The sequence below is a fragment of the Hermetia illucens genome, chromosome 6 (genome assembly GCF_905115235.1).
Source record: "Hermetia illucens chromosome 6, iHerIll2.2.curated.20191125, whole genome shotgun sequence".
Taxonomy (NCBI): Eukaryota; Metazoa; Arthropoda; class Insecta; order Diptera; family Stratiomyidae; genus Hermetia; species Hermetia illucens.
The window spans coordinates 97,811,635-97,823,719 of record NC_051854.1 but is presented as its reverse complement, the minus strand read 5'-3'; the positions used below and the strand labels follow the sequence as shown (position 1 = coordinate 97,823,719).

At 46.7% G+C, this 12,085-nt stretch overlaps 2 protein-coding genes across 8 annotated transcripts in view; one reads left to right on the top strand and one right to left on the bottom strand.

Moving 5' to 3' along the window:
• Positions 1–12,085, bottom strand: part of LOC119659037 (5-hydroxytryptamine receptor 1D) — a 384,779-nt gene that overhangs the window by 153,129 nt on the left and 219,565 nt on the right. The gene's annotated exons all lie outside the window — the stretch shown is intronic.
• Positions 1,704–2,868, top strand: LOC119659039. The gene is made up of 4 exons (XM_038066939.1): positions 1,704–2,085; positions 2,336–2,467; positions 2,522–2,662; positions 2,723–2,868. The coding sequence occupies exons 1-4, from the start codon at positions 1,806–1,808 to the stop codon at positions 2,767–2,769; spliced, it is 600 nt and encodes a 199-aa protein (XP_037922867.1). The 5' UTR covers positions 1,704–1,805; the 3' UTR covers positions 2,770–2,868.

Below are 12,085 nucleotides of genomic sequence, written 5' to 3'. Positions count from 1 at the left end.
AATGTAAACCCTCTTTTACATGTATGGGGACTCCCCGTAAATTGCAACGTAGAAGGATATCACTCACTACTTGTCTGGGGTACACAGTTCCCACCTTCTCATCAAATTTCATGTCAATCGGTTTAGCAGTTTCTGAGAAAAGTCTTGTGGCAGACAGACAGATAGGTAGGCAGACGGATGGGGTCCTTGTCCTTCTCGTGCCAAAGGATGCCACGATAATCGGTTTCCCAGATGATCTAACTATGGCTGTCGTCGCAAAACAACCTGAAGACGTTGCAATGTACGCTAACGAAACCATTAGCGTCATAAAACCGTGGCTGGAGATGGTTCAGCTTAACCTTGCGGAACAAAAGACGGAGGCTGTCTTGGTTACCAATCGTTGGAAGAAGAATCCGATTAATATTCGTGTTGGTGATCATGTCATCACTTCGAAACCGGTTATCAAATACCTAAGGGTGGTGACTGACGCTAAAGTCAATTTCAAGGGACATCTGGACTATGCCTGTGAGAAAGCGGCAAATACCAGTGTATTATTAACGCGGATGATGCCTAACATTGGAGGCCCAAGATGCAGTCGCAGATTACTTGTAGCCGGAGTGGTTCGCTCCACACTATTATACGCGGCACCAGTTTGGGAGGAAGCACTAGCGTGTGAGAGTAATCGTAGGAGGGTAAATATATTACCGCTTAGTGGCGCTAAGGGTGTGCAGCACCTTCAGAACAATATCAGCCGACGCAGCAAGTGAGACACGCTGCCTGAACGAGACAAGGAAAATGAATCCTCTTGAAAAGGATGTAGAATACCGAAAGGCGGCAAGGTGGAAGTCGCTGGAGAAGTAGCAGAAATGGTGGGACGACTCGCAGAGGGGTCGCTGGACCTACACTTTGATTCGCCTTATCGAGGAGTGTATCCAGGGACGACACGACGAGATTAACTACCATCTGTCAGGAGACGGTGGTTACAGGAAGTACCTGCACCAATTCAGGCTGGATGATTCTCCCTTGTGTCCTGAATGTGGTTGCACACCTGAGGACCCGGAGCATGTTATGTTCCACTGCCCACGATTTATCTCAGAAAGGAGGAGTCTGGAAGACTCCCTGAAAACCAACCTAAGCCCGCAGAACATCGTCGGGGAAATATTGAAGTCGGAAGGAAACTGGTGTGCAGTGAACTCCACAATCAAAAGAATACAAGAGGAACTTGGAAGAGCGGAGCGCGCAAAGAGGATGCGAAGAACGGAAGGCGTGATTGCTTAAAGCGTAGTCCACCCCGCGAAGTAATGCTTTGCGGCGGTCCCGCGGGGAAGTAAAAAGGAGAAAGTGGTTTTAATGCGTGAGAATTCCACACGCTGCTGCAACCTGGCGCGGCAGTGTCTTTGTAAGATTTCCACCTTCATCTATAAAAAAAAACCGACAGACAGAGAGGCAGACATTGAACCGATTTTAATAAGGTTGTGGTTGGCAAACAAAACCTTAAATACATGACATTGTATTATAATTTTAAAACACACTGTCTGTACATACATCTATTGGCTGAATCGTTTCCAGTGAAATAGAAATGCAAAAGCACGAATATACAGATAACTTACGTTTCGGGTAAACCCAGAATGAGATTCATCTCAAGTAAAGAATAAAGCAAAATAAATCAAGACATAAACATTATAGTATCAGAAAACTGTCTAGCGAAGGTCAAAGATAGACGTTTCAATGGGAGCTGTTCAGTACAAACATTCTCCTAGTGGTTGTCGGACATATAGTAACGTGCATATGGTAGTTACGTGTTTCGATTCAGTTAAAAGTTAACCATGGATCCTACGCGAATTATTTATCCTTTATTTTTTGCAAGCGCATTTTTAAGTGTAACAGGAGGTTCGCATTCCGCAGTGCCATTTCTGAAATTAGCAACATGCCGGGATTTTAATATAAAATCTTCAGAATGTCAGCATTATTTCCCTATCGACATGCTTACAAACAACATATCAAATGAATACAAACTCCACTTAACATTTTATGTGATGACGACCACTGCCGCTAATATCGTGCTTACGGATGGGAATAATAAAGGCAAAGTCCGGTACAAAGCTGGTAATTGGAATCTTTATATATATGTATGCATTGCACTAAACTATATCTACCCACCCACTTCCAAACGCTTTTGATGATGATAATGAGAGAATTGTTTCGAGACATTGTAGAAAGGACTATTGGTAGTAAGGGAGGTGCATGTTATCCGAATATGTGGTATACCCAACGATCGCGGGTTTCAGAATTCATAAATCTGAGAAGGTTCCCGTTCGTGTTCTATCAGTTTTGGCACAAGAAATTTATTTTTCAGTTGTTGGTGGCTATGCTAATACTTACTCTTGGCTAAGAAATACAAGTGATACCACCGTGGGACTAGACAGCCATAAAACTGGAATACTTTCACCTCTTTGGCCAACCCCCATCGTAGTGCGTCAAAAATACGGTAATAAAGATAAATATCTGAATTCAGATTAATAACGAACTTTTTGTATGTTAGATGGACAACTATCTGTTGCCATTCCCGGTGTCATAGACCCACTTCTAAGAGCTGACGCTTCCGATTTGGAAGTGAAATCAGTGTGTCTTTATGCCTGGCAAGCTGAAAGTCGTTGGTTTTACAATTGCAATGAAGATAACGGTAATACATTTAAACCATGCTTTAAAAAGTGAATGACCTTTTCTTCTAAATTTTTGACAGAATATCGTACAATGGACGGTTATACCTGTGTCAAGCTTCAGCAGTAAACCTACTAGGACTATCATCGGAAGAAATAATTTGGAAAATGAGTGTCATCGGGCAAAAGTACGACATTATTTATAATAAAATCTAAATTCAAAAACGAAGATATTTTATACATTTTTATGTTTTGGGATAGTTCTACCCTCTAGGTCGTCTACGGCAGTATGGTCGTTTCAACCTCTAAAATTATTATAAATGCCGCCCAACGTGGGTTCTATTCCGGCTCATAATTTCGTTTTATTGTGTTGAATAGAGAATCAATAGATTCTCAACATAGTTCCCGGCTAAGCTCCAAGTACACTTGCCATTTCATCCTTTTAATTTTAGGCTGCTGCCTGTGTGGAGTTGCCAAATCTCCCATCAGGCGCTTCCCTTCGTGCGGATAAGGGAATGCTCGGCGAATGTGTCATGGCCATGCATATGCACGCATCCGGAGATGTGCGTGTATGGGCATGTTTATGCGCAGGCCGGGTAGGTGGGAAGTAAACGCCCACCCGTGGATAAAAATTGGCTATGGGAAGGATACCCAGAAATAAAACCAAACATGGAGGAGCAGAAGAAGAATGAAGTTACGGTGCAGGGCTTCGGAAACCCAGTGCCGGCGGTTTTTGGGAGTGAGCAAGCGGGCTCCCGGCCGTCGATATCCAACGACCGCAGTGCCTCAGTAGTGGGAACCTTGGCTACTGTGGCATCTAATGTTACAAGCGTACGGGAGGAACTTGAACTGGCTCCAGTGATGGATCCGTTCAGAAGGAGCTCGATTTTTCGCAAATCCCCTCCCACACGGGCACAAGCCCCCACGATCGCTACCCCCAGTGGGAAGCATATAGCGGGAGTCTTCGATGAGGAAGAATCACTGACGCCGATTCACCCGAGCGATGTTTTGGGCAATGATCAGTCTGGAGCTGCCTTTACTGCCCTCGGTAAAAAGATCATGGAGCTGTGTGAGTTTATAAAGGAGCGCAGGAACATTCACCAAAATATAAGGGCCATGATAAGAGGCATCCGTTTGACGTACGGCAAGGCCCAGGATGAACGAGTGGGGAAGTCGTCGATTGGAAAAGTGAACCAGACAACTCAAGTAACGCCGGTTCAAAACACAAAAGGGGAGAAACCGGGGAAGAGGCTGCGCGAGAAGCTGAATGAATCAACATGTCAGCAAACCCCGAAAAGAAAAAAGGACTCTACTCCCAAAAAGACGGAGTTCATGAAAAGTACGTCTGAAGCTACCAGTGAAAATGCTGCAGTGGCTACCTCGAGAAAAGGGATCGAACCTTCAAAGGCGGATGCGGAAGCTTGGGGGAAGGTAGAACCGCGGAAAAGAAATTATCGGAGGAAGATTAGACCGGAGGTGATTTTCATTTCCAAACGGGGCGAAGGGTCATACGCCGACATTCTCAGGAAAGTGAAGGCAGACCCCGAACTCACCAATTTGGGAGACAACGTCAGCCGCATTAGACGGTCCCAGAAGGGAGATCTTATGTTGGAACTTAAGAAATCCAAGGATGTAACCGCGGACAAATTCTTAAGCCAAATCGGGAAGACTTTAGGGCAGAAAGCCGACATAAGAGCTAGCAGGCCGGAGATCACTATAATCTGCAAAGATATAGATGAAATCACGACGAAGGAGGAGGTTCGCGAAGCGTTGGAGAAACAGTTCGATCTTGCCGGACTACAAGAGTCAGTGGTGAAAACGCTAAGGAAAACCTATGGGGGAACACAAACCGCCATCATCAGCCTACCAGTGCAGAACGCACTCAAACTGTTAGCAGCAGGGAGAGTGAGAATAGGCTGGGTAATGTGTCGCCCTAGGGAACAGGTGGCGTTAAAACGGTGCTTTAGATGCCTTGGCTTTGGTGACATTGCGAAGTCATGCACTAACCCAAATGACAGGTCAAAGCAATGCAGGAGATGCGGAGTGGAAGGCCATATCAGCAAGGACTGCGGAGCTGACCAAATTGTCTACTGTGAAAAGGAAAGGAGGGTGTGGACCATCGGCACATTGCGGGCAGCAGCAGGTGCCCGGAATACAGAAGAGCCCTTAGTACGAATCGCAGATGAGGTTAATACAAATCAACCTCAACCACTGCGAGGCGGCGCAGGATCTACTCGCGCAAACCATCCGCGAGAAAAACATCGATGTGGCCATACTAAGTGAACCATACCGAAACCGCGGTGATAGCGTTTGGGTCAAAGACCAAACGGGCCAAGCAGCGCTGTGGACTTGTGGAGAACAAGCCTTCCAGGAAATAATGGAGCACCCGGAGGAGGGCTTCATCAGAGCGAAGGTGAAGGGCATCCACATCTACAGCTGCTATGCTCCACCCGGCGCTACACTCGTCGAATATGAGCGGATGTTTGCTGCTCTTGTTTTGGATGCAAGAGGACGTTGGCCGATCATAATAAGAGGCGATTTCAATGCGTGGGCTCTTGAATATTCGCGGAGCTGGACTTAGTACTGGCGAATGTTGGGTCTTCGTACACTTTCCGGGGAAGGTGCCTGGGGTCTATAGTGGACCTGACATACGTGAGTGCCACTTTAGCCAGTAGAATCGCTTGGCATGTCAGTGAGGACTATACTCACAGCGACCACCAGGCAATCTGCATAGAGATCAAGGGCAGATCGAAAAAGAGTTTTCGCAGAATGCCGGGTGGTATGCTTGGCTGGACAGTGAAAGCTTTCGAGGGGGACACGTTTTTCGCGGTGCTCAAATCCGACATATCCCTGAATGGTACGGCTGGAGAGAAAGCCACCCAGATCACTCGATGGGTGACGGAAGCATGCGATGCTACTATGCCCAGAAGGCGATTGCTCCCCAGTAGGCAATCCAACTACTGGTGGAACAACGAAATCGCAAGTTTGCGAGCCGCATGTTTTCGGGCAAGGAGGCTTTGCCAGAGGCTCAGGGGAAACCCGGTGGCGACGGTCGAGAGGAGGCGCACAAGCAATTGCGTGGCCGCCTAAAGGAAGCCATTCGGAGGAGCAAAAAGAACTGCTTCAAACAAGTGTGCGACCATGCTGACATAAACCCTTGGGGCGAGGCTTACAGAGTGGTGATGAAAAGGCTGCAGAAATCACCCCAGGTGACCTGTCCGCGCCTCCTGAAACAGATTGTTACCACTCTGTTCCCTCACCACGAAAATAGGGGAAGGCAAATTTTTGTCCAGCTAAATGACGGCATAACACCGCCTGTAACTGTGGAGGAGCTGCGAGAAATATGTGGTAGGTTCGGTGACAACAAGGCCCCAGGTTTGGATGGCATCCCCAACCGAGCTTTGAAACTGGCAGTGAAGACTAGGCCCCAACTTTTCGCCAACACCTTCGAGGCGTGCCTAAAAGAAGGAATATTCCCTGCCCAGTGGAAAAAGCAAAAGTTGGTGTTGCTTCCGAAACCTGGCAAATTTGGTGGAAAACTACCTCTCAGAGAGGACTCTCTGGTACGGGACGGATGAAGGCCCCAAAGAGTACATTGTCCCTGCCGTGGTACCACAGGGATCGGTACTTGGTCCCCTGTTGTGGAATATCATGTATAATGGGGTGCTTGCTCTTCCCGTCCCAGAGGGGACTACGATTGTCGGCTTTGCTGATGACCTAGCTGTGGTTGTTGCAGCAAAACACCCAGAAGATGTGGAGGTTTACGCAACGGAAACAGTGAGAGCGGTAAAGTCCTGGCTAGAAAAGGCCGGGCTGACCTTGGCGGACGCGAAAACGGAAGCGGTCTTAATAACGAAACGCAGGAAAAATAACACTGTAAAAGTGGAGGTCGGTGGACATACGGTCGTATCAAAGCCGGCTATCAAACCAAATTGAGTTTTAAGGAACACCTAGAGTATGCATGCCAAAAGGCAGCCAGTGCCACCACGGCACTTGCAAAAATGTTGCCAAATGTAGGTGGGCCGAAACATTGCCGGAGGTTGGTGCTGCTCTACTCGTCGCCTGTGTGGGCAGAGGCGCTTGCAAACTCTCAGAGACGGAAGCAGGTGAACTCGGTTTACCGGCGGATGGCTTTGGGGGTTTGCAGTGCTTTTAGAACCACATCAGATGAGGCAGTATTGATGGTGGCAGGCATGATCCCGGTCGACATTCTGGCCAAAGAAATGAGTGTCCTGTACAATGCAAGACATATGGAGGGGCATGCACAACGTAGAAATGCGGCAAGGTCAGAGTCGCCTGATCTCTGGCAACGCAGATGGGACGAGTCTGCGAAAGGTCGGTGGACGCACAGGCTCATTCCCAACATTAGGGTGTGGCTTGAGCGAAAACATGGGGAGACCAACTACCACATTACCCAGTTCCTCACGGGGCACGGTTGTTGCTACAGGCAGTATCTGCACCGCTTTGAGTTGGATGATTCTCCGAACTGTCCCAGATGCGATGGCATACCGGAGGATCCAGAGCATGTGATGTTTCACTGCCCACGATTTGCGATGGAGAGAAGGAGCTTAAACCAGGTGCTGGGCAGGAGCGGGACCCCGGAGAGCTTGGTTACTGAGATGCTGGAGTCCGAGGAGAAGTGGCTTGCGATTGGCTCCGCAATCATCGAAATGCAGGAGGAGTTGCTAAAGGAACAAAGAAGGAGGAAAGCTGCAAATAGGAGAAGGATGAGTGCCTAAGAGCAAACCTACTCCGCGAAGTAATACCTTAGTTGTATACCACAAGGGATACTCGTTTGTTGTGTTTGCTTTTGGGACTTAACGTCTCGTAGATGATTGCCTTCCAAAAGTCTCTGAATATACGGACCTTGGCGACTATATCCTGAAGGGTACTGCCATCCGAGCTTCTGCGGAGTGTCCTTCCCTATCTTTATGTGAAATGGTTATCTCCTCGTTTCAGATTTTGGAAAACTTATTATTCTTAAGGTACACAGGCACCACAAGAGCTGCCTGCTGCAATTCGCGTCGCGGCCAGGTAAGACAGATATGACGATGGACGTGATATGAACGAATTTTAAAGATGTGACAATGGATGGAATACAAACAGATTTCATAGACATGACGATGAGTAGAATGTAACTTTTTACAGGCTTGACGACAGCTCTGCATCCGAGAACTTTTATGGATATGTAGACAGCTCCGGACTAGGCTACTTGTACGATGTTTACAGTTCGGACGATGGCCCATACGGATGCTAGGCACGACTGCTTAATACCTTCTCAGCGGATTGTATCCACACATCTGGTGTTTAATGGGACTTCAACATCTCTAACCATATCAGTCCAAGAAAAATCATTATAACTTGGAAATAATCGTCGGTTTGAAATTTGGGAAAGACTAAGCTTAAGAATATAGGCAGTGCTTAGATATAACTTAACTAGAATTTCGCAAATATATTACCCAGTAATCAATATAAATTTGCTTACTCAATAAAAACGTGCCCTTTTCCTACCACCATCTTGATACCAATTAAATGTAAATTCGCAAAGCTCCTAATTGTTGAGTTAAAATAATATTTTTCTTATCAAGGATTTCGTATAAAAAAGGGAGAGAAAAAATGTTATTACTGCGTTGCGACGCAGATCGGTTCACAGTTTCCAAGAAAAAGTGCATCATCATCATCAATGGCGCAACAACCGGTGTCCGGTCTAGGAACTACAGACATCCCGGTTTTGCGCCGAGGTCCACGAATTCGATATCCCTAAAAGCTATCTGGAGTTTATCCACAACTTGACGGTCATGGTAGAGCTCATAGATTTCGTCATTATGTAGGCTACGGAATCGTCCATCCTCATGTTGGGGGCCAAAAATTCTTCGGAGGATTCTTCTCTCGAACGCGGCCAAGAGTTCGCAATTTTTCTTACTAAGAACCCAGGTCTCCGAGGAATACATGAGGACTGGCAAGATCATTGTCTTGTACAGTAAGAACTTTGACCCTATGGTGAGACGTTTCGAGCGGAACAGTTTTTGTAAGCAGAAATAGGCTCTGTTGGCTGACAACAACCGTGCGCGGATTTCATCATCGTAGTTGTTATCGGTTGTGATTTTCGACCCTAGATAGGAGAAATTGTCAACGGTCTCAAAGTTGTATTCTCCTATCCTTATTCTTGTTCGTGTTTGTGTTTGACCAGTGCGGTTTTGTCCATATATTTTGTCTTGCCTTCATTGATGTGCAGCCCAAGATCTCGCGCCGATTACCGCCTGCTCGATCTGGATGAAGGCAGTTTGTAAGCGGATGTGTGACTACTCATGGTTTCAACCTTGCACTGGAAAAAACCGAAGTACTCATCCTGACTAAAAAGAGAATTCCGACCCTGCGTCCCATATCGTTCGGCGAGTCGATAATCGAGTCAAAATCAGCGGTAAAGTACCTCGGGTTGACTCTTGACTCAAAGATGAGCTTTTCTGAGCAAATCCAAGCAGCAGCGAACAAGGCTGCGGCTGGAGTTTCGGCGTTAAGTAGGCTAATGGCAAACATTGGGGGTCCTACGTCTAGTAGGCGACGTCTCCTGATGAGCTCAACGCAGTCTGCCCTGCTCTACGGTGCAGAGGTATGGGCTGGCGCTCTTAACAAGGAGGTATATCGTAGACGCCTCGCGCAAGTACAGAGACGGGGAGCTTTACGGGTGGCGTCTGCGTACCGCACAGTCTCTGAACCGGCCGTGATGGTGATCGCGGGAGTTATCTCCGTTGCCCTTCTTCCTAGGGAGCGTCAGGCCATATACAAGCGCAAGGGAGATGAGCCAAGGGAGGTGGTTGCCCGCGAAGAACGGCAACACACTCTAGACGAGTGGTAGCTCTCTTGGCAAAATGAAACTAGAGGCAGATGGACTGCGCGGCTCATCGGAAACTTAGGTGCATGGCTGAATCGGAAGCATGGTGAGACTGACTATTTCCTTACCCAGTTTTTAAGTGGACATGGAAATTTTCAGTCTTACCTGCACAAGATTGGAAAGGCGCCAACTCCGCATTGTGTGTTTCGCAATGGAGTTGTGGACGATGCCCACCACACTTTTTTTTCTTGTGGAAGGTGGGATGGGGTTCGTCAGCAGCTCTATTTAAATACAGGGGATCTCTCTCCAGACAACATTGTGGAAGAGATGCTGAGGACTGCTGACAGCTGGAACCGTGTTGTCCATTACGTTCGGGCCCTTCTCGTTGCTAAGAAGATAGAACTTGACCGGTGGAGGAGCCGGATGGCAGGGGGTTCCTTGAACTGACAGTTCCCTTCCTCCTCTCCCCTCCCGCTGGTGAAAGGTATTCCCTGATTTGAAGGCTCCGCAAGGCGGGAGAGTTCGGGGGCTGGCCCGAAGTAGTGTGACAAACGGTTCCAGGCTAGCTCTCTGACGATGGGGAGGTGTTTAGTTGATAGTCCGACTATCATAGGCGGCTTTAAAGCCGATGAAAAGATGGTGCAACTGATATTCATATTAGAACAATTTTTCCATCGCTTACCGCATAGAGAAAATTTGATTTATTGTTGATTTGTCTGGAGTGAAGCCTCTTTGGCTTTCCACTCAAACCATATACTTCCAGCAACCATTTCGTGTCACACTGCTAATTGAAGAATCAGCTGTTCGTTATCATTTGTATTTTGATGTAAGCTATGGGATCCAACGTATCACCTGATTACGGGCTCCGTGCCTATTTCCCGTTAAAATCCCCAAGTATGATTTTGATGTCACATCTGTGACAGGCTTCGAGGGTTCATTCTACTGTCTCGTAGATGGTATCCTTCTCCGATTCCACAGTCTTCTCTGTAGAGGCGTGAATGTTTATGAGGCTTGTATTTCTAAATTTGCCTTGGAAGCGCAGAGTGCATAGCCGTTCGCTTATGTTTTCAAAGCCGATAACAGCAAGTTTCACTTTTGGCTGACTAAGAAACCAACTCTGAGCACATAGACTACTGGATGGCCACTATAATATATGGTGCAGTGACTCTTCCCCAGGAAGCCGGTCTCTGTCCAACACATCTGCTGCAACGCTTTTATATCAGCCTTATATGGGGAAAGGGTGTCGGCTAACTGTCTGGCACCTCCATCTCTGTACAGGGAGCGCAAGTTCCATGAGAAAATCGTTATTCCGTTGTCATTGCCGGTATCGCCATAGTATTACCCGTCCAGTCCAAGGCTCCTGTTGTTGCTTCGTAGCAAGTTATTTTCCGTATAGGGTTTTCAGCTCTATCCTACCCCCAACTTGGAGGACCAGTTGGAACATTTGTCCCGTTTTTAGGCGTCATCATTTCGATAGGAGCATTATAAGATGTAATAGAATTATTTATTAATTAATTTTGCATTAATCAATGTAAGTTTTTTATATCTTCCTTGAAAAAGGTTGTTCTTTCTCGGGGAAGCACACAGCCTTCTATTGTGGTCCAAGTTAAAAAACAAAAAGTTCTTTCTATTCTATTCTTGTCGAAATATGCGATACCTTAAATATACAAATATTTATTTAAAATAGGAAAATATAAGCCCTTTATTTTGGGTGCTGTTGGAGTGTGTTGACAAAGGCACTAGGTTTATGCTAAGGCCTACAAACAAGTTCTGTCGGTTTTTCTTTAAATTTGAAGATTTGTTGTGAAAAATTTGTTATACGTTCATTGTTCAAAGTATTTCCCATCGCTAGGCACAACTTTCTTCCATCTTTCAGGCAATTCATAGATACCATCGCGTCCGAAATTGGCCGGCTTGGCCGCTATCCACTCATCGAGCCACTTTTTGAGTTCGTCGTAATTGGAGTAGTGCTGGTCAGCCAGGCCATGCTGCATCGACCGGAACAAATAGTAATCAAAAGGAGCAATTTCTGGAGAGTACGACGGGTGGGGTAGGACTTCCCATTTCAACGCTTCTAGATATGTTTTAACGGGCTGTGCAACATGTGGACGAGCATTGTCATGTTGCAAAATAACTTTATCATGCCTTTGCTGGTATTACGGCCGTTTTTTTTTTGAGTTCGCGGCTCAAACGCATCATTTGACGTCGGTAGAGTTTGCCCGTGACCGTTTCATTCGGTTTTAGCAGCTCATAGTATACCACACCCAGTTGGTCGCACCATATACACAGCATGATCTTCTCACCATGAATATTCGCTTTGGCCGTCAATGATAAGGCATGGCCGGAGTATCCCCACGTTGCTCGGCGCATGGGATTATCGTAATGGATCCACTTTTCATTGCCAGTAACTACTCGATGCAGAAAACCCTTCCTTTCTTGTCGTTGGAGCAGTTGTTCGCACGTGAAAAACGGCGTTCGACGTCTCTTGGCTTCAATTCATACGGAACCCAACTTCCGACCTTTCGGATCATTTCCATTGCTTTTAAACGATGGGAAATGGCTTGCTGAGTGACTCCAAGTGTTTTTCCAAGTTCTTCTTGCGTTTGCGATGGAT

Bases quoted from the DNA above. Each gene is read 5' to 3' on its own strand.
- LOC119659039 (XM_038066939.1), top strand. From the start codon at position 1,806: ATGGATCCTACGCGAATTATTTATCCTTTATTTTTTGCAAGCGCATTT. The intron at 2,468-2,521 runs GTAATAAAGATA...TTTGTATGTTAG, and splicing joins CGTAGTGCGTCAAAAATACG to ATGGACAACTATCTGTTGCC. The intron at 2,663-2,722 runs GTAATACATTTA...AATTTTTGACAG, and splicing joins CAATTGCAATGAAGATAACG to AATATCGTACAATGGACGGT.